Source organism: Limanda limanda, chromosome 10 (genome assembly GCF_963576545.1).
Source record: "Limanda limanda chromosome 10, fLimLim1.1, whole genome shotgun sequence".
NCBI lineage: Eukaryota > Metazoa > Chordata > Actinopteri > Pleuronectiformes > Pleuronectidae > Limanda > Limanda limanda.
In genome coordinates, this window is record NC_083645.1 from 7,783,794 (window position 1) to 7,805,328 (window position 21,535).

At 40.9% G+C, this 21,535-nt stretch overlaps 2 protein-coding genes across 2 annotated transcripts; one reads left to right on the forward strand and one right to left on the reverse strand.

Annotated features, from left to right (window-relative positions):
- The first annotated feature begins 1,938 nt into the window (after window positions 1–1,938).
- On the forward strand, window positions 1,939–3,864 carry si:ch211-39i2.2 (DNA damage-inducible transcript 4-like protein-like). Its single transcript, XM_061079560.1, has 2 exons — window positions 1,939–2,242; window positions 3,086–3,864. Exons 1-2 carry the CDS (start codon window positions 2,047–2,049, stop codon window positions 3,529–3,531), a joined length of 642 nt encoding a protein of 213 aa, XP_060935543.1. The 5' UTR covers window positions 1,939–2,046; the 3' UTR covers window positions 3,532–3,864.
- Window positions 3,865–3,953: 89 nt separating this feature from the next.
- brd8b (bromodomain containing 8b) lies at window positions 3,954–19,978 on the reverse strand. Its single transcript, XM_061080093.1, has 18 exons — window positions 19,932–19,978; window positions 18,971–19,067; window positions 16,986–17,055; window positions 16,793–16,842; window positions 16,547–16,669; window positions 16,385–16,465; window positions 15,117–15,181; window positions 14,373–14,539; window positions 13,716–13,907; window positions 13,285–13,378; window positions 12,826–12,965; window positions 12,189–12,627; window positions 11,696–11,733; window positions 11,418–11,611; window positions 10,924–11,016; window positions 9,957–10,025; window positions 9,278–9,563; window positions 3,954–5,563 (listed from the first exon to the last, which is right to left on the reverse strand). The coding sequence occupies exons 1-18, from the start codon at window positions 19,948–19,950 to the stop codon at window positions 5,504–5,506; spliced, it is 2,277 nt and encodes a 758-aa protein (XP_060936076.1). The 5' UTR covers window positions 19,951–19,978; the 3' UTR covers window positions 3,954–5,503.
- Window positions 19,979–21,535: the final 1,557 nt, after the last annotated feature.

Here is a 21,535-nt window from a genome sequence, read left to right on the forward strand (position 1 = left end):
GAAGTAAATTGGATTTACTGGGAAGTGTCAAAAAGATGAATTAAAGTGTTTCTTCTAACCAGAAGAGAAACTTTGAAGGAACTAGTATTTTTCACAAAAGTTTTCTTCTATTTACTGTTATAGTGACCATACAGAACATTTCATAATAAAACTATTTATCTATGTGAAAAAAAAGCAAGGGTATTGTGACTGATCAATGTCTGAACTATTATGATAGTTGCCAACATTTATGGCAGATTGGTCATAAATGGTCAAGTTCTCGCCAACTGCTATTGTAAGTCGCTTTGGATAAAAGCATCAGCTATATGTAATGTAATCTAGTGTAAAAGAATGCGGACAACCTCAGTGTTTCCCCAGTCTGGATTTTTCCTTAATGCCAGAAATACTGAGATGACCTAATTATGCCTTATTATTGACATGTTATTGCTTTGTTACTCTAATACATGTTATTAAGAAAAACTGGACCATAAAGAAAACAACTGACTTGTCGGTGGCCTAAGAATCTGTTACATTTAGACATGAAATCATCAATTTCAATTGTTTGCGAGGAGATTCCCTGAAGGTTTTTTAATGATTCCAACCAGCTTTTGTTGGTTGTCAGTTTGTGTTGTGTCTTTGAAGAGATAATAAGGAACTCCTCCATCCTGGAGCCTTTAGTGCTTTTGACAAATAAAAGGTGGGGCAACTCTGACTGTCTCTCTGTCTGGACCTAAGATTTAAAGAGACTCCTCTAAATGCCTCCAGACGGGCGGATAAATTTAAACATAAAATACTTCAAAATAACCATTGGAGGTCATTCAGTGTTCACTGTAAATAATAAAACATCTGTTAGCAACTGCATGTTAAATTGTTCACGATCTGTCCATGGGAAATTAAGTACCTATAAAACCCATGTCTGTAACTGTCAATCAATCCAATCAATAGGTTCATGATTTAATTATTTCACATAAAAGATGACACAAATTTAAAATATGGACTAATCAATTAATTGACTTATTGATTCAGCTACTGTATTTAAACTGCATTAGTTTTAGCTGAGTGTGCTTAATAAAGTGACAACAGAGTGTGTGTCTTGGATGCTAGATTTACTCGATAAAATTTAAATATATTTGATAAATATACTTTTAATACCTTAAGCATATGAAAAAGTAATGCCTTACTTTAACTCACGTAAAATCGAATGGGGTGCTTTTACTTTAATACTTTAAGGATATTTAAAATGAATGCCTTACTTTAGCTGGGGCTTTTACTTTTAAGAATGTACTTACTTTTAGAAAAGCATCAAGTTTATGTGGTACTCTTACTTGTAATACTCAAGTATATTTAAAAGTAATTCCTTACTTTAATTGGTGCTTTTACTTTTAAGAACGTGCTTACTTTTAGTAAAGTATAAAGTTTATGTGGTACTCTTACTTGTAATACTCAAGTATATTTTTTTAAAAGTAATTCCTTATTTTAACTGGTGCTTTTACTTTTAAGAACGTACTTACTTTTAGTAAAGTATGAAGTTTATGTGGTACTCTTACTTGTTATACTCAAGTATATTTAAAAGTAATTCCTTACTTTAACTGCTTTTACTTTTAAGAACGCACTTACTTTTAGTAAAGAATAAAGTTTATGTGGTACTCTTACTTGTAATACTCAAGTATATTTAAAAGTAATTCCTTATTAAATGGTGCTTTTACTTTTAAGAACGTACTTACTTTTAGTAATACTCAAGTATATTTAAAAGTGCTCACGTAGAAAAGTTAATGTGGTTCACACATTTCTGTCAGTGTATTAGTGATTTCCCTGGTAGTTGGTGTGTCCTCGGCCTCCTCACCTGTGTGATGCCCGGACATGTTGCGTGATGCCCCGCAGGAACCTTCTGGATGGACGCGGCCGGCCCCGCCCCCCCGCTCAGCTGATGCAACCCGCGGCTCCTCCGGGTTAAAAGCCCCGCTCCCTCCGCACCGGCTCACCCACTCAGACCTGATACATGGAGAGAACACACCGCGGACGATCGGAGGAGAAACCGGAGATCAGTCACCTCGAACCCGAGCCAGGATGGTGTTTGTCGCGGCCCTGCTCTTTGGACACGGAGCGTCCGTCCTGACGGAGCCGGAGCACAGCGTGACGGACATGATCGGAAAGTACTGGTCCCAGCTCACATCCCCGGGCGGGACCCCGAGCGGGACCCCGAGCAGCTCCGCCCGGCGGGGCAGCGTCGACAGCTGGGACGAGAGGGACAACAACTCACGCTGTAAGTAGTTTTTAAAGTTAACTATCACGTTTAACTGTGAAGTTATATTAAATAGGTCATTTGAGGACAGTCGTGGAGGTCAGCTCCAATTGACCCCCATAACCTAATAACAGTTAAATATCAATCCGCTAACTGAAGTTAAATAACCTTTATTGGAGATGGTCCGATACTATTTGGCGGAAGGACACTTTAATTCCCTAATCCACCTGACCGGGATGAGTCTGATGCAAGTGAATCGGGTCTTGGATCAGCTGATGACACACTGTTCACTGCTCTCACTGCAGATTCAAACAGCACTTCCTGGGTTTCACTCCCGTGACCATGGTCAAAGTTAAGATGAAAGTAGAACAGCACAAAGGTCCGAGTCCGACCATCTGAAGAGGTGTTGGTCCGATTTAAGGTTTTCACTAATAAACTTCGATGTCGCCACCTATATTAAAGCAACACTGAGGAACTTTTACTGAGCAACAGCGCCCCCTGCAGCCACATGTGGTCATTCATTCTTTTAGGCTGTTTCTGTCCTGGGGAAAAAGAGGCTTGTCAATGTGCTGACTGTGAAGTCGCTCACTGAACTGAAACACAACAGAACCTTTATTACCCATGATCCTCTGCTTCCAGAAGAGCTGCTGCTGTTTTCAAGTTTCCTCGCTGAATATTTAAGAAACATCAAGTAATTTTCATACTCCTCACCGACATTAAATAGAGCAAGAACAGACGATCAGGGTGAGGAGTAGGAATATTGTTTTAAAGTAACAAAGTTGCATGTTTCTTTAAGCATGTTTAAAAATGTGTTTTTGTGAATAAATGCCACTTGTTCTTACAACACTGGTTATCTTTCCACAGTTTGCAGTTTGGACACTGTCATGGAGCATGAGGAGCAGCTGCTGCAGCAGGATGTGACCCGGCAGATCGAGCGCTGTCTGACCGAGGCCAAGTCGTCCAGCCTCCACTGCCAGGTGCTGCTGCTGCCTCGCCAGATGACCACGAGGATCGGCCAGGACGTGGTGCGCTCCTCGGCCGATGAGCCCTGTGGGCTCCGTGGCGCCTCCATCGCCATCTACGTGGAGTTCAAAGATGGCCTCAAATCCGTGGGGAGCATCTTCCCAGACCCGAGCGTCATCCCCACCTTTGAACTGTCTGTGATCTTCAAGGCAGATAAAGACGACGGTTGGCCGCCGCTGAAGAACATCTTTGATACCAACAAAGTGTTGAAGCTGAGAGCAGAGTACCGGCTGGTGAAGAGGAAGCTCTACTCCTCTGCCAGTCCTGTCATCCATGATTTCAGCTAGGGGTCGAAGTCGAGACAGTAAACCCCCGTTTCACTGTTAACCTTGTTTTTCATGTTTCAAATGTCGGGCTTCATGCACAGTCTGGCCCGGTCGGCTCTGTAACATGCTGCTGTGTTGTATTTCTAGTCTTAAGCTGATTTATTTTGACATGAATGTCTAATTTGTTTTTCTACTCCATAGACAGCGTGACTGTAGTATTTTTGCACATTGTTGAATGTTGCTACATCCATTGTAAACATGGACATTTTCCTCAGGAATGGGCAGGTCTCACTCCTGAAATGTGTTGTACTTGTTATTTAAGTAATATTTAAATAAATGTGACAGTATTTCATAGACCTTTGTTTTAATGGGTGTCAATCAGCTCATTTCCACTGACACATCAAACCAATGATGGCAGGAGAGAGGAAAAAAACACGACCTAATTTAAGCTTAGATCAAATCTTTATTTAACAAATGTACAACAGAACACGTGATACATGTACCAGCTACCAAAACAAAGTCTACATGATCCGTCACTTGTACAAACCTGTTTTTGTACTCTCAGCTAACACTCATTACACAAACGATTCTTATGCTATTTACATAGCACACTGGCTACATCCTAAGTGACGCATCAATACTAATTCGGCAACAAATCTTCACATTCTGTGTTTTAGCCCTTTTTAACGCAACACAACATAGGTTTTACATGACTATCGATCATTTCACTTTGCACATGTTAACTAAGCAGCTAATGGTCTCTGTTCATCTACAGGAAGTCATTTGAAAACTCAGTAATTTCCGTGACACTTTAAATCTGTGAACTTAGGTCTTAGCGATCAAACCGTATCAACACTAACCATACAAATTTCATCAACAGCAATAAAACAGCTTCTATATCTTTATGCTTCATGCAGCACAGTGAGGAGGGATAACGGATAATAAGAGTACCTCAGATTTGTTCAAAACTTAAGATGCCTGAGTTTACCTGGCTGCACAAGCAGGGAGATTAAATACATGATGAAATGAATTCTCACTAACACAAGACAACGGTTTGAGAGTGATGACATAACTCAGGCATGTTTCATTTCTGCCTGCAGATTATGAGGTTGAATTTAATTAAATATGGTATTTTATGGAACCTGCTCTTTGGAAAAATATCAGCAGAAATGTAAAGTATATGAATTTTGCAGTTAATATGCTAAAACATGTTCCTTTAAGGCAATAAAGTAAGGTACTAACAAAGTCCATATAAATAACCAGTTTAGTGACATGATCTGATTTCCTTAATTTAACCACCTTTGCTCCATTAATGACAAAAACCCTGAAAATCCATCCATAAAGATGTGATCAGTGGTTCTCACTGAAGTGATCAGACTGAGAGATGATCCTTGTTCCCATCATTTTGAACTTGTACATTATTTGTTGTGTGACCGTCCTGGGCGTGGTTTTCGGCCCTGATGGCTAGTGCACAGTTTGGTGCAAGATCAATGATCAGTCACTGACTAGTATTGATGCGTCCACGACTTAACATGATACAATCTGGTGAGTAGAACTCACCCGTCCTTTATCATTTGATCCCAAACACATCTGCTGGTGAAAATGTTCTTTGTCTCTTTCCTCTCGGTCCTCTGCTGTTCCCTCTCAGCTGGAGGAAATGATGACCAACTACCTTGGCTGGTGAAATGATACTTGGGTAAAGTGGTGCGCTGGTTAGTTTTGTCCCGGAGTGAAATCCTATAGTGCTGCACACAAACTAATCATATGAACCAGAAGAGAGGAAGGTCTATGCAGCTCTGTCAGGTCCACTGGCTGACACACACTGACACATATACCCTCGTCTACACCAAAGCACGGATGACTAGGAACCAGGCACAGAGTCTGCAGTCCTCTTCACAAAACAACCGAAGAGACCAATAAGTATTCAGCTCCATCTTCTCTGATTCCAAAAGTGGCTGTTTGTCACTCATAGCACCTCCTCTGAAATGTCAGGCTATTTTTTCATTTTGAGGTCCGCCTCCATGGCACTGCGCCGACCCCTGGTGCCTCCGTCCTGCAGCGGGAGACGAATTAGGAGAACAGGGAAAAATAAAGAAAAGGGAGAGAGAATAGGAGAAAGGATTAACATGGGAGTGGGCAGGGTGGTGGTCGGTTGGACAGTGTGAAGGGAGGCCCTGAGGTGGGCCTCCTCACGTGATGGAGCTCCGCACAAAAACACAGCACAGTCCACTTCAGAGGGCTTCCTCTCCAAATGAAGAACTTAAAAAATTATGATGAGAAAGAAAAACATTTAAAAGTAAAAAAGAAGGAGAAAAGAAATTAGAACATGCAGAGACATGGACGACCGCACGAGAACAGAAAAACTCAGGAAACCGGCATGGGTCAAAAACCGAAGGTCGACTGAAGCTCGGGTGATGGAAGGAGCCTGTGTGTGTGTGTGTGTTGATGTTTATGAGGGTGACACAGTCAGTGAAGTGTGATGTGTGTGTTTGTGTGTGTGTGAGACACTGTAAGAAAGAGAAATAGTGAGAGGTAAAGGAGTTCTTAAGTTCTTATCCACAACACACATACAGTGATATTGTCTGAGAATTTTTCCTCGTCTGTTGACTGTGGAAGAATAAAGTTTTCCAAAAACAGGAAATACAAAGACACGTCAGTGGATCAGTCCGAAGTCTGACATTTTCAGGAAGTCTACTGTTTCCTTTTGAGCAATCTATTTTAAAAAAAGATAGCAAAAATTCTGATCTCTTCTAAAAGCCATTATAATCTATTGTTAGGGCCCCACAGTTAACACTGAGATATTTGTGTTGTTCTCTTCTCACTGGCCTGAAATGGGTGGGGCTTAATTAGAAAAAGGTGATGTCAGCTATTTGAATGCACCAATACATATTTGCAAAGTAAAACAACTGCTTCAGGACTGAAGTTGACAAGGGAATCTGAACATTTGAATCTGATCAAATGCAAAGAGATTCTCAATTCATTTATAAATAAATCATATTTTGTATGCTTTTATTTCCACCTTTAACTAAATAAAATATCAGTAATATAAAACATAATAAAAAAATATATAATTATATAAAGAGATATTTTTAGGAATATCTAATAATAATATATTTACAGCTTCAGCAATTTTAAGTCTTGTAATTAAATACTTTTTTAAAGTGTCATTATGACTGTTTATTAACTGATCACTTGGAAAATTTTGAGCTATGTTATTGAATATAACCAATAAAGGGGCTCTTATAATTATTTTAATCCTCACAACTTGAACTTCCTTTAATTCAACTAAAACAAAATTGAACCTAGAAAAAGAAAGGAGATGAGAGGTACAGATTAATGCGTAGAGTGTGTGTGTGTGTGTGTGTGTGTGTGTGTGTGTGTGTGTGTGTGTGTGTGTGTGTCTACGTGCTGGTACTGAGACAAGCATGTGCGGGGCGTTTCCTGGTTCTGGTGAAATCTGAGGGAGGACCTGAATACTTACAAAGAGAGAGAGAAGGAAAGCAGGAGAGGCCATTGGGACACTGTCCTGTAGGTGGACAAACATTGGAGTGAGAAAGAGAGAAAAGACACACGTGCGTGTGAAGCAAGTTTCATACAAGTCTGCGTCAAACACGGGAGCACGCCCGGGGGGGGGGGGGGGGGGGGGGGGGAGACAAAGACACACACAGAAAGACAGACAGATATCCACCCACACTCAGAGTCAGATATGAAGATCGTTAATAGTGAGATCAATGACAGAGACAAGAAGACAGGCACACATGCACACCAACATGTCTTCAACACAGCTCACCAACAACGTACCAGAGTCTCAGTCATTTGTTTGAGCTGCAATATATATTTTAACATTTAACAGTCAAGACATTCCATGAAGATTAAGCACATTCCTAGATATTCCCTATCCTGAGGTGACCTCTTTAAAACAACACAATACTTCCATAAAATCCGCCATGAGTCGAACAGACCCCGCTAGACACACACTCACAACTCACACATTCATGCAGTAATGGAATGGATAGCAGACAGAAGGCAGCTGGACAGCGGCAGACAAACAGCTGAGTAAGGAACAGACAGAAGTTAGTGAGGAGAGGAGCAGCCAGCATGCAGGACATGAACCAGCGAGCGAGTCAAGACCAGGAATCATTTCTCTGAAGCACAACACAGCAGGCGGAGGCAAGTGTGGATCAGATCTTCCATGTATTCAACAGTGTGCAAATGTCTGCCTGTTGAACATTGTGAGTGAATGATAGTGTAATGATTCAAAATATATATTCATAATCAATATGACAATAAACATTTTCAGTGGAGAGCCTGAAATATAAAATAAAGAAGTAATCGTGAGAAATCATGTTGTCACTTGAAACACCATGATTTTATATGCATTGTCAGCACCATTGTGTATTCTGTATAGCATATATTGTGTTGTGTTGTGTTGTGTTTACATAACCACACTTTACATTGAGTGTGAAGCACTGACGGCAACACAAATAAGCCTATTTCAGACAAGCACTGAACTCCACACATTTTCCTGACATTTTCCGGAGGGGCTGTTTGTGAAAAAAACAGTCTGAGTCAGTTGCTCTGGAAATTTTCCAGCCAGCTCCCTAGAAAAATGTTTGGAAATGTCACATTGAGCTCATGTGAATAAAGCAAGAAAATAACTGGAAATTTACAGCAAGCGTGTGGTTGTGTTGATGATGCTTCTAACATAAAACTGATAGAATACAAATATCTAAGGATAAAGAAGAGATGTCATACACATGAAAGATGCAAATAAAGATGTCGACTTGACAAGATTCAAGAGTTTTTGGCAACGGGGACCAACTCAGAAATTCTCCGGGAAGTTGTGGGAACAGCAAGAGACTTGGTTGGATTTTGTACATCACACCTGCCTTTTGCACGCTCTACAATACTTATGAAGTCATCCGTCTCTGACAATCTCCTACTGAGTTCTTCATTTGTGAAAAGTCTTCGTGCAAACTCTGGAAAAGGTCCGGACCTACTTGTATGGGCTTTTTTCAGAGTTCATGTCTGAACACGACTTAAGATGATTCTGGCATTTGAAATTCTAAATTAAACCAAAATGCCAGAGTGCAAGGATGTTAATTATCTGTTCAATCCAGATCTGAAAACATTATTACAAATGTACTTGTTATTTGAGGAATGACACACATATATTAGTCCATCGAATAACAGTTAAGAAACACAGCATCAGCCCATTATCAGTTGTTAATTGTATCTGGTATGTCAACAGGTGATATGGTTCCTAAACTGGACTTTTCCAAGTCACATGCGAGTCTGAAGAAAATGATCCGCTCGTTTAAAAAACCTGATCTGTATCAAACTGAGTTTGTTGCTCTATAAAAGCAGCTGCCAGGTGGAGGCCTAAGATTCGGCACTCTGTTCGATCAGGGTTGATCAAAGATATAGAAAAGTAGGAGCAGAGAGCAAGTCAATACAAGGCTTCCAAAATCATTACAGACATTTGGATAGTGGAGAAGTGGAGTTTACTATAAACCTGTTTTGAATAGTTTCTGTTGACACTCTGAAGCTGGTTGTCTACTCAAGTTTTTAAATCATTACGTGTATGAATTTATTACTCGGGCCTATGAACAAGTAAAGGGAGTCAGGCTATAAACATGAGGGACCTCAAACAAACACAGCTGTGTTTCGGAACTTGACCCATGTAAATTCAGTGTTCATCAAAATGAGACTTGTCCGAAACTTTAAAAGACTCTGAAGTGAATCCTACTTTTCACACCCAACCCACCTTCTCAGCTGGCTCTCCTGGCTTACGGTTTCCCTCTCTGCCGCGGAGGCTCTTGGCGGAGATGGCGCTCTCCGAGGTCTGCATGATGAGCTGGGTGGCCAGGAACTGCTGAACGTGCTCCAGGACATCACGCTGCATCTCCAGTGCCATGTGGTACACATCGTGGTCCGACGAGTTGTACATGACAGCGTTCTGAAACATGAGCATGATGTCTCGCTGGAACTCGGCTGTCGTGCGGATCACGCCGGACTCGATGTTCTTCTTTATGGCCGACAGGTCCATGGGTCTGGAACAGGACGGAGGGAGTGGTTTGTATTATTATTTGGTTTGATATATTCTGCAGTTTAATGGAATTGCAGAAACAGGGAGTTTTGCTCAGAATCAGAATCAGAATTCTTTTATTTGCCAAGTATGTTTGCACATACAGGAAATTGCCTTGGTGTCATTGGTGCACTGAACATAAAACACCAATATAAAAACAATATAGAAAAAAATAGAATAAAATATATACAGTACCAAACAAGAGATTCTCTGCCCTGTCACGCTGATTCGTGCAACAAAAAACATGATACACTATTTTCTAGGACATGAGTAAGAAAGCATACACATTAATTTGAACCAGGATAATAGCCTTTGAGTGTTATTTCCAATTCAGCGTTTTATGTGTGTGTGGTCAGACCTGTGTACGATGCTGTGGTAACCGGGGGCGATGTCATCTGACACAGGCTGCAGAAAGACACTGGCGTACCTGAGAGACACAGGACATAAGACATGTTAAAACCCTTTAAATACAGCTGCCATCAGATCTTCTTTCAGGAGCCTGTATGCATTTATTTATCCAAAGAGGTGAATCATCTGTTTTGCTGTGAACAGGTTTGTTTGAAAAAAAAGGTGAAAACTACTGTCGAGAAACATTACAATTTACATCCAAAATAATAATATATCTCAAGCATTAATGTAGCAACAGTGATGCCTTTTAAAACTTAAACATAGTAGTGTAGTTTTATCTGAAAATTTAGTAAAAGATGTTGTCCAATAAGTGTTTCTCACATTTCTGCGCTTAATAAATCTATGGTATGGTTTAGTATATATTTTATCTTAAACTTCTTCTAACTTCTCAGAAACAATACTCATGGCCCCATCACTTTTAGTGGATATTCACATTCTACACTGCATTAAGACAGAATATACACAAGGTCAGTTTTCAAGACTGATTCTCTCTACATCCAATTCTTCACAGGAACATTATATTCAGCCAAATGTCACATTAAAATATAATAGATAGTTTAAACACCATCATGTTGGAAGATAAAATCACATAATTTATAACTGATTTGATAAAAAAATATGATTCACTTTTTACGTGTTTTTTTCATATGTATTAGCTGTATTGGCGTTGTGCCTGGGAAAAGCTCAGTATTTTCAAAGAGCTGGCTACATGGCACTGGTGGTATGATGTATTTTCACGAATAGATATGGTTTATATATAATAATATTCTTTTATAACAAACACAAGCTCTGTACACTATGCTTTTGTAATGACATTAAAAACTTAAGAAGCCAAAACAACACTTTTTAAATGAACCTGACTGTGAGTAATAAAGTCTGATGGATTATTTCGCATGGGAGAGGCCAAGAAGCTCCACCTGTGATTGGCTGCAGCTCTCCACACCAGCATAATGGCTTTCTTCCAGATCTTTTGTGCCTGGACTGCCTCCTGGTCCTCGCCACATGTAGATCTGATGCAGAGACAATGGAGAACAGGAGAGGAAGTTATTGGGAAACGAAGAGAGGATCCACAGTGAATGGAAATGAAAGCAGAAGAGAAAGCCCAAGTGGCAGCGAGACAAAAGCACAGTGTTACAATTTTGATGTCAGCAGTCACAGAATGCTTAGCTCAAGGAAAAGGAGTGTTAATCTGATTCAGAGGTCAGGACATCAATATGCATGACAATGTCAGCTGAGCTTTATCTAGTTTTATTGCAGCAGAGCACCTAAAATGTTTTGCTGCAGTAAGGGAAGGAGGTTATCTCCGGCCGTTGCCCTGGATTGATGCACACTGTCACTACCACTATAAAGTTAGACTTAGTTATGCTGACACAATTTTTAAACCATTCCAGAAGCAGTGTATGGCACTTACAATTGGGAAGAGGAGGCTGGGCTGCTGGCCATTGAATCTGCCGTGTAGCGTTGAGAGGGTGGGTCGTAGCCGTCTTCACTCTCGCTCGCTGCCCGCTCCACCTCTGACAGATAGGGGCCATCCCCACACTCCTCCTTCAGCTCCATCCCTTCTTCAGGGTCAACCTCACTGCCTGCCTCCTCCTCCTTTACCTCCTGGAAGAACAAAAATACACACGTGAAATGACGGAAATTTAGGAAGGGTGTTCATGTGTGCAAGTCTGCAGCTAAGTGAGTTACCTTGGACTCTTTCCCAGACACAGAGCTGTCCTCAGAATCTGTGGAACAGGAATTACAACAGAATTAGAAGTGTGGGTGTTGTGGTGTTTATTTGGTCTCAAGATTTGTTCAAGTAGAAACCACACGTGCACATACGGAACGATTGCACAGAAAAGTATCTGCGACAGCAAAACCATGATCTGAGGAAACAGATCATTATCCCGAAGAGGAAAGGCAGACTCGCAAGGGAGCATTTCTCCTCCGCATGCACGACTGTGGTTGGTATGTATGATCCACAAATTTTACAATTGCGACAGATATTTGAAGGGGAGTGGGTTCAACTCAATTTCATGGAACCGCAGTTGTGCACACAGAGCAAAGATGCTCCGTCGGGAGTATGGTTTAACATTCACAGACACTGTCATGTCCACTTGTATTATATACGCAGGCGTTTTTACGTGTGCATACTATGAGACTTAATAAACGGCATAGTGTGTGTTGGTACACCACCCACCTAGGCAAGGTGGGTTGGGCTCAGGCTGGCTCCAATCCTCTACTTCACTCTTTACTGTAGCTTCAGTGACCTCCTTCCCTGTCGCTGCTTCCTCCGTAACCTCACTTCCTGTGGCGCCGTCATCAGACGTGACAGAAGAAGTGACATCACTTCCTGTCACCTCTGGTCCCTCACAGTTTCCCTTCAGCTGCTCTTCCCTTTTGGTTTCCGGTTGGGCGTGGGTCTCTGTGCTTGCAGGTGTCGGGGCCGACACTGTGGTCACATCCTGAGGCTCCTGTATGGGGTTGGATTCCTGGACAGTGGGCGTAGGATCCGAAGCCTTCATCTCCTGGGTCTCCCAGGGGCCAGGGAGGGTGTGTCCCTCTGAAACGGCCTCTTCGCACAGAGAGAGCGCCGCTTCCACCGCTGCTGCATCTAAAACTTCCACAGAGTCATCGACCTGGGAAGGAGGACAGGACGACAGGGAGGGAGAAAGATTTAGAAAAAATTAAATTATGAGACAAAAGTAGCACATAATACCTTTATTTATTCGAGTAACAGTTGTCTATGTTATATAATGTTTTAATCACTTATTGTTTGGAGAATTCAAGTGAGATTAAATGACTTAGACATGTTAACAGAATGACACCTCCTGTACCTTCTCCTCTATGATGGCGATGATGTCTCCTACTGTCTCCAGGTCCAGTTCGTCTCCCATATAAGACACAGCTACAAGGTCCTCCTCCACTAACCCCTCCTCACAAAGCTCTACCTTCACTGCAGCTTCGGCTTCTCCCTCTGCAAACACACACACAGCAGAGTAAAGAAGAATATGAGCACACAATAAAAAACATCACTGCAATATAAATATTGTTAGTAATATAATGGAAATTGATCTGGTGGCATTGTGATCGCAGTTTATGTTTCTTTAATGCCTGGTAATGTTTGTTTCTTTTATCTAACGTATTTGTATGTCTATTGATAATATTACATTACAATACAGATATAGTCTACAGACTTGGGACATATTGCATGTTTAGAAATCCCTGCCACAGCCTTGTAGATTACACAGCCCCTGAATTAGGACACAGCTTCTGTTAGATTAACTTATATTTACCAGTGATGATCACATGACCAGGGGGTAAGGCACTGGCTGCAGTGGCAGTCTGTAATCCATTAGTGAGGCCTCCAGTCAAGTCTCCTTCTGCAACCTGACGTCAACAAATACAGAATAAAAAGGAGAGAAAAACCCCAAAAGCAATATTTTAAGCCAGTACAGTGAAAAATACTTTGGAGTAAGCTGACTTGATATTGGATAGTGCAATGAGATCAGCTAGCAGTGAATACAACGGAAATGCAAACAAGAATTAATGCATTTAGGGATATACCTTGTCTTCTTTTAAGGTGACATTTTAAAAAAGGTCTTATCATTATGAGCATTTCATAGAACTATTTTGATATGGTTGATGAAGTACTTGTTTAAATTCTCTTTCTCTCACTCCTCTATTTTCAGAAACCTACCGACTGAAGCTTTAAGGTGCCACTCACCAGGCGGGGGCTAGCTGAGATGAGGTTGCCCTTTTTCAGCAGTTCTGACAGAAGAGGAGAAGGTGGCGGGGTGGACTTCTGGGTCAGGAGCCTCTTCTGCGGCGAATCATCTACTAGAGCAGCCAGGCCTCCATCTTTGGGCCCAGGGCCGGGAGTGTCCGTCACTGGTAGAAAAACCCCGACCCCCTGAACCTGGCAGAGGCAGCAGAGAATCAGTGAGTGGTTGGAACGGTCACCTTCATTAATGTTTCCATCCAGCTTTGCCAAAAACGCCATCATGTGAAATTAGATTTTTCCACTGACTCATAACGACACAATAAAGAAGCTGGAGGTACAGAGAGGCACGTCAGTGGAGTCACTGATGAATTCAAAGTCGACATACTAAATAGATGGTTAGACTGGTTAAACAAAAGGAGTCAGGTTTAACCAGAGATGGCAATGAATTACAGTCCCTGTGACAGTGTACAGCCAAATCCATCTCAATGAATCCTGAATAAAATTCTGTAAAATGTAATAATATGTTGAGGAATCTGTTTCAAGTCATAAATCTTGGGAAAGGTTTGTAAAGAAAAAACTTCATCGAAAACCTTATGTAGCACAATTTCCCTCAGTATGTGCCGTATTCTCGTGGCATCTTATCAACGAGTAAGTTCTTACAACTGAGTGGGTAGTGGTGTCATCGGAGGCACCACCTCCTGTATCCATGGGAGGTGTCGAGACTGAGGACTCGGCCTGAGAATCCAGTGTTGGTGGGCTGGCCCCCAGAGGAGAACGAACAGTTACACTGGGCAAACGTTTAGGTGTGTTTTTTACTGCCTGTCGAGCTGTGACAAAGAGAGAAGTGAGAGAGAGAAATTAATCCATGACGTGAGGAAACTGCAGCAGAGAAATCACGAGCATGGCATCATGCAGTAGCCATAAGAAAAACAACCTCTTGTCCTAACAAGAAAAAATAACTCCAAGGAGAGGTCCGAGCAAACTATCATTCTAGTGGTTGCAGATGCATCAAGACAAAGAAAACATTTGCTGGTATATAAATGTGTAAAAGCTCTGCTAGAACTTCTTTGTTGTTTGTGGTTCTTTATATTTCAGTGGACGCTGTTTTAACGTACTATTTATCGCAGCAAACACTTATCTTGACAAAGAAGCAGATAACGCTCCAACACCTTGGAAAACTGATGCATTTGGCAAATGAATGACATGACTACAGTGAAATGTATTATATTCTGATGCATCTTTAGAATCTCTAACATTGCCAGTCAACATTGGACATTGTAGTCATAACACAATGCAATCACGTATCATAAAGTCGTCATCATCCGAGATATTGAATTTCCAGAAGAAGAGATATAATAGCATATTTCAACATGAAGGTCGTCACAATGTGCCGACTGAACCTACCTTGATACGCTGTTTCTGTTGCTTTTCTCTTCTGTTCGGCTTCGTCCTCATCCTGCTTCTTCTTTCTGGAGTTGCAAAAACAAACACTCAGATCACACATAGTTTGAGCAGATGTAGCAGAACTATGGGGAAATACTGTGGAGGAAATTTGAGTAGGAGACCCTGTTAAAAAATTACGATAACAACGAATATGGTTACGGTTAAAATCGCAACAACAAACATATGAGGATGGAGACAAAAACAAGTACAAAAGGTTCTGAGCACAGACAAGGAAATTCCGATAAATAGGCAATTCATTAAATGAAGCAGCAACTCAGACAGGCGACCCTGACCCTAAACTAAAGATTGTCATAATAAAAACATTTTCAGCTGCTTCAGAAGGATTAGGTGTGATTGAGTGTTAAGTGGAGAGTATTTCCTCCCCCTAAGTCAAACAGTTCGAAAGACACTGTGACCTCTGGTTTTATGGCAGCTTAATGGAACAGCCAATTTTTTTCCTATGACCCAAGAAGCTGATTGGACATTAAACAGGAGTAGGAGTTGGACGATATACTGGGGTGTTTGAAAAATGGAATTGTAATGTAATTGAAAGCAACTGCAGAGGGGATAAAATCTGCCTGATGTGAAAGCAGCACACCTGAATCCCAGAGCCATGCGGGATACCGTCTACAAAGCTACAATCTGTACTGAGTTGACCATTCCTTTGAGTTCTGTGTCCTGACCCAGTTGTGTATTTGTTCTGGTCACACATTCATGCCCACGGTTACTTTTATAATAAAATGTGGTTCAGCAGTGGACGTCCGCATTAGAGTCAGTGGCTACGCTAGCAGACATGGGCGGATGACCAAATTTATGTCATGAGGACCATATCGGACCTCAGCATAGTGACAGACACAGAAACTGTGAATTTACCTCTAGATAAATGTGGAAATTAGATGAAACACGATTGATAAACCAATTTGCTGGATTAAGGGGCACTCAGATAAGTTGCTACATGAAAACAAAGTTCAAAGGATTGATCCTCTGGGAACCAAGAACATTTGCACCCAATTTTGCTGCATTCCATTCATTAGATAAAATGTTTTGGTTTCTGGACCAAAGAATTGGAAAAGACCAACCGATTCCAAAAGCCCTCTCATATCTCAAACTGTAGATTGTATAACCGACGGGTATGTGTTGGTATTTTTATAAAACATGGGTCACGCATCAACAGTAATAAATGCATCAAAACAATCAACATCAGACAGAAAAACTGAGAAGAGTCTTACAGTGTGATGTCTGCCCACAGCTCCTTCAGCTGAGAGTCCATATGACCTGTCTGTATCATATCCACCTCCTTCTTCAACTTCCTGTCAGGACAGAAATCACAGGGAGGGTTAAAAGTCACATCTCACAATCGTCAAATGTTTTTCTTTCAGGTGTGTACGTACCTGTACTGGTCCTGTGTTTCTCGTAGTAGCTTTTTCAGCTCCTCTATCCTCTCGGCCGTCAACCTACGAACGATGACGTCTTCTATCGTCTCGACCACCTCGCCCTTCTCGCCACGCTTACGCCTGGAGCAAAGACAGATGCACAGGCTTTAGGATAACTTTCACAATATTGTATTTATGGTGAAAAGGGTAAAATGATCATGATTCTTCTCATAGGTCTGTGTAAGTGTGCATAGTAGTACTAACTTTGGTGCTTCTGTGGCTTCAAGCAGCTCGGAGTATTGTGAGGCACAGTGCTGAGAAAAAAGAAAAGGTGTTATCTTGAGGCAAATGCTGACGAAGGCTGCAGCCTGTCCTTCCAGAACACAAAGTTAAAGAAGTAGATAGTGAGAGAAGCAAATGGAGAAAAATGTTGCACAGGTTTTCAACATTCTCTCACCTTCTGTGAGAACCAGTCAGGCGGACGACCCAGCTCTGAGAAAGGTTTGATGGCTCTACTTACAGACACCCTGGAAGACAAAGAGATAAGACAATCAGAAAATAAATGCATCTGGTGACTGAAGACATTCATTAGTATAAGGAATAAACCATTACATATTGGGAATAAATCACTGAAAGGACATATGAAAGAACTCCAGGGGGATGTGAAACAGATTAAATTGATCTGCAGCACTGAAAACAGTTCAAAGAAAACACAGAATACTGCAACAGTGATTCATTTCTGTTTGTTATGGTTCGGATGGTTGTTTTCATAGTTATACGGTTGGTATTTATCATCTCTTATAAATGACTTATAGACTGTCAAAGTTCTATGCCATCATTGTCCAAGATCCACCTGTCACTGTTGTTCAGTCACTATTGCTTGCCCATGTCTGACCTCTAGTGGAGAGACCAGAGATGACCTGTTTTAACACCACATACTGAGACAGCAGTACTTTTGCATGGACATAGCCATACCGTGTACACTACTGGTCCGTTTTTACTGAAATTAAAGGGACTCTTACCTTTGTTGCATTTTTACACTTTTTTTGGATAAGGTTAAATTGGTATTAATAAGGTAATGACACTCTAAAATGCAAGACAGACCCACCAGGAGTAAAAACAAACAATTATTTCACTCTCATAATATTTAGTGAAAACTTCAACCAATAAAATTCTTCGGACCGAAGGACCTTATTGGCCGACAGACCTGTCTGTTTGCTGCATGGACATGCAGGTTTTCCGTCTGCTTCTTGTGGCGCATTCGGGCCCGCGTCATCAAGAAAAATATATATGTGAATGTAAATGTATATAACTTACAGGTGCTTCTGAATCCGAATCCATTGCTTTGGTAAACAAAAACTCACGTGCGTGCGCGGAGGCAGTAGGTTGTAAGTCTGCTTGTAAATAAAGTTTCTTCAAAAAAACACCGCGGATGGGAACGAGGGGGTGGGGCATTGGAGGAAGGCGGGATGATTTGAATGTGCTGTAATTCTCAAATGCAACAAAGGTAAGAGTCCCTTTAAAGCAAATCACTTGCAGTAAACTCAAATTAAAAAATATAAGCCATAGGGGATTATGAAATTAGTAAACCCACAGCAGGTTGGCCTGTGCTTTACACTATTCCTACAGGTGATGCAACCTTTGTCAATGAGTAACTAGGGGGTGGTGCTGTGTATTATTATCAGAGTGGTATGAAAAAGAAAGTAACAGACAGGTTGGCCAGAGATTCGTCCGACAGTAAGATTGTGACTCAAAAGTTCCACACATTCTTCAGCAAAAATATTCAAATTCCCACTGTTTAAAGAATGTCTGTGCCACTCCTGCTCAATGGAAAGTGGAGGTTTTCTAAAACTGACGTGAACTAATATTTGCCTGCAGCTCATTTTTTAAGAGAAAACCGTTCAGTCTGTCTCTCTCACGTCTAGTGAATCCAAGTGTTTTGTTGTGGTTCTGATGCTTTCGTTTGTTAATGGAGATCATTATAGTGGAAGCATAATGGAGACAACTTTCAGGTCAAAGACCATAGTCTCATTTATCGATTTGTTTGTGTCAGAACTTTTTTTCCTCCTTCTGTTGCACATCCAACTGTAGTGGGAATAAAATTAAACATCAGCACACAATACTGGATATCCATGGACTCAGTATAATTACAAAAGGGCTAAAGTTTATTTGTATGTTGAGTATAATATTTTCCTGACAGCACAATTCATCCATCTGTTCAACTGCTCATAATGAAAAGGAGGAAAACAGCCATACAACGAACATTAGGGTAGATGGTGTATGACCCGTTATATTAACTATGAGTCCAACTAAACAGACCTCCTTCTTATTGCTCCCATTCCTGCAACTTATCCATCACATTAATGTTTACAATACCACAGACAGACATCGGCCTAGATTTGGTTGAATACGCTGCATTTATCAGCAGATTTTTCTCTTTACCAGTTTTGGTCGCCGCTTCTCATAACCGAGGAGGCCAGGCACAGTTTCTCCCGGACTGACCAGGGCTCCGTTGGCCCCACGGTCAGCATCTTGTGCTCTGTGGAGGAAACACAACAACACAAATACACGTTATAACGTGTCCAGGGAGCCCTGAAATCCCCAAGACTTAAGAAATGAATACAAAATGTGTTGATACATAAATAAACTCAGAACATCCACGACCAACTATACATAAGAACACTCAGATACAGTTCCCTTCTCTAAGAGCTGGGGCGTTCATCTTCCCTTCAGATTTTTTGTTTTATTCGTATTTTCTCAGGCTGGTCGTGTGTTTTGTTGTGTGTGTGTGTGTGTGTGTGTGTGTGTGTGTGTGTGTGTGTGTGTGTGTGTGTGTGTGTGTGTGTGTGTGTGTGTGTGTGTGTGTGTGTGTGTGTGTGTGTGTGTGTGTGTGTGTGTGTGCTACTGTCCACATCCATACAATAAACTGCACGGCATGTGATGCGTCACTACACAACATACAACATAAAACAAGCCCAGCAACAATTTTAACTCAGGTATATGTTTTGTTTATTTAACCAGGTTAGCTAGCTGCCGTTAGCTGCAGTGCCGCTACTAGCGTGTATCATGTGTGATGAAGACGTGTTTATTTAGTTACACTCTTTGTGTACATGTGCTGACATGTGAACACAACAGAAACAACAAATACACACATTTAGAGACCTCTACTTCACATACAATAGCATGCAGCTAGCTACTGTTTTAATAGCAGCATTAGCTTAGCACAGTTGGTTACGGGGGACCTATTGATGAGACACACACAGCTACACTGTGCAGCGTTTTAACAAAGAACGACACAACTCTAGTCAAATTAACTAATGGAGCTAAGCTGCGTGCTGCTGGTTTGGAGTCTTTGTTGTAAATCACAAGTAGGATCAAGGAGGAGTTAGAAAATATTACTCACTGCCGATACCGCTCGCCATTTCTTTTGTGACTAGGCCGTGAGCACCGCTTCCGCCGGACAGGTTTGACTGCTACACACGCGCCTGTCGGTCTTCGTGTTGTCATGGCACCTGCTTCTTTCTTTAATTATATGGAGAATAAACACGGACTACAACTGGTAACATGTTTACTGATTCCTCATCTAAATCTTCAGAGAAGGGACCCCCCCCCCCCATTCAAAAATAACAGGTATACACAAACGACTTTCTTCACTTTACTGAAGAAACTTTTCACTGCTCTGAGTCAGCCTGACTGCCGGTTGTTTATTCAGCTTTTGTCTAAAGCTCGAATCTATTTTTTATAGTGTGTTGATCTAATGCTTCACGGATCAAGGGAGCCACACTGACAATCACAGCACTTCTAATAACGATTTTATACAAATAGAAAAAGTTCATATCATGAATGCAGTTGGGTTTCTTAGGACAAAAATGTGTCATCTATTTTATTAGTTTCACCAAAATATTTACAGTAAACAAAACATGAACCCAAGATCATGTTAGAATCAAAATGTGACCAAAACTATACGTTCTTTTCAAAACGACCACGATGTAATGATATCAGCTGACATTATATCAGATATCAGATATGATGATATCAGCTGTAATAATATCAGATATCAGATATAATGATATCACATATACTGATAGTTGTGTCTCAGTATAAGTATCTGGGTGTCTGGATTGATTTCAATCTCTCCTATAGATCTCATCTAAAAAGAATATGTCAAAGAGTAAGATTTAGTTTAGGAATTTTAGATTTGTTAGACAATCACTCAGCTTTGAAACCGCAAAGATACAAATGAATGCAATGATTATTCCGCATTTTATGTATAGTTTGACAAGCTGGGCACAAGCTAAAAAATCCTACAATGAAGCCACTTGAAACTTATATAAAAAAACTCTTAAAGTTTTAGATCAGAAATGTAACAATTTTCACTGCTGTCGAGTTATAAATACACAGACTTTAAAGTTGGGAGAACCTGGTTAAATATAGAAACCTTTGTCTAGTTAATAAGATATTACACAACAGTGCTCCGCGCCCACTGAAGACATTTGTTGTGCAAAGATCAGGCACTCAGGTTACCAGTGGTTACCAGGTCATGTGCTTTTGTCAGTCAGCATTCTCTGTGACAGCATCTAAAGAATGGAATCTGTTGCCAATGCAGATAAGAGAAGTAAATAATACTAAACGTTTTTATACTGGTCAGCTTAAGAAATGGCTCATTGATCATCAGACATGTGCACATTGGACCAACTCCTGACTTTTGCTGCCTGCCTGCAGTTTGTCTTTGTTGGTTTTTACCTGCTTTGCTTTGTCACATATGTTGTGCTGTCACTTATTGTGATGCGTTGTACCTGTCGGAATATTAGTGTGTATATATCGCAGGTATGTGTTGACTATAACAAGTCATTTTATCTTCATTTTAGGTTGACATTTTAAAAACTGTGAAGGGACAACAGATGAGATCCAGAGCTGCTCTTCCTAATCACAAGAAGAGGAGATGACCTTAAAACCCTTAGTAGCCGTCCGTTGGCAGATATGTATCGTTGCATATCTGATAAAACA

Coding starts and splice junctions, on each gene's coding strand:
- si:ch211-39i2.2 (XM_061079560.1), top strand. CDS start 2,047: ATGGTGTTTGTCGCGGCCCTGCTCTTTGGACACGGAGCGTCCGTCCTG. Junction 2,243..3,085: donor GAGGGACAACAACTCACGCT/GTAAGTAGTTTT, acceptor ATCTTTCCACAG/TTTGCAGTTTGGACACTGTC.
- brd8b (XM_061080093.1), bottom strand. Junction 17,056..18,970: donor AGAAGCGGCGACCAAAACTG/GTAAAGAGAAAA, acceptor TTTGTCTTCCAG/GGTGTCTGTAAGTAGAGCCA. Junction 5,564..9,277: donor CAGGAGAGCCAGCTGAGAAG/GTGGGTTGGGTG, acceptor CTCCCGCTGCAG/GACGGAGGCACCAGGGGTCG.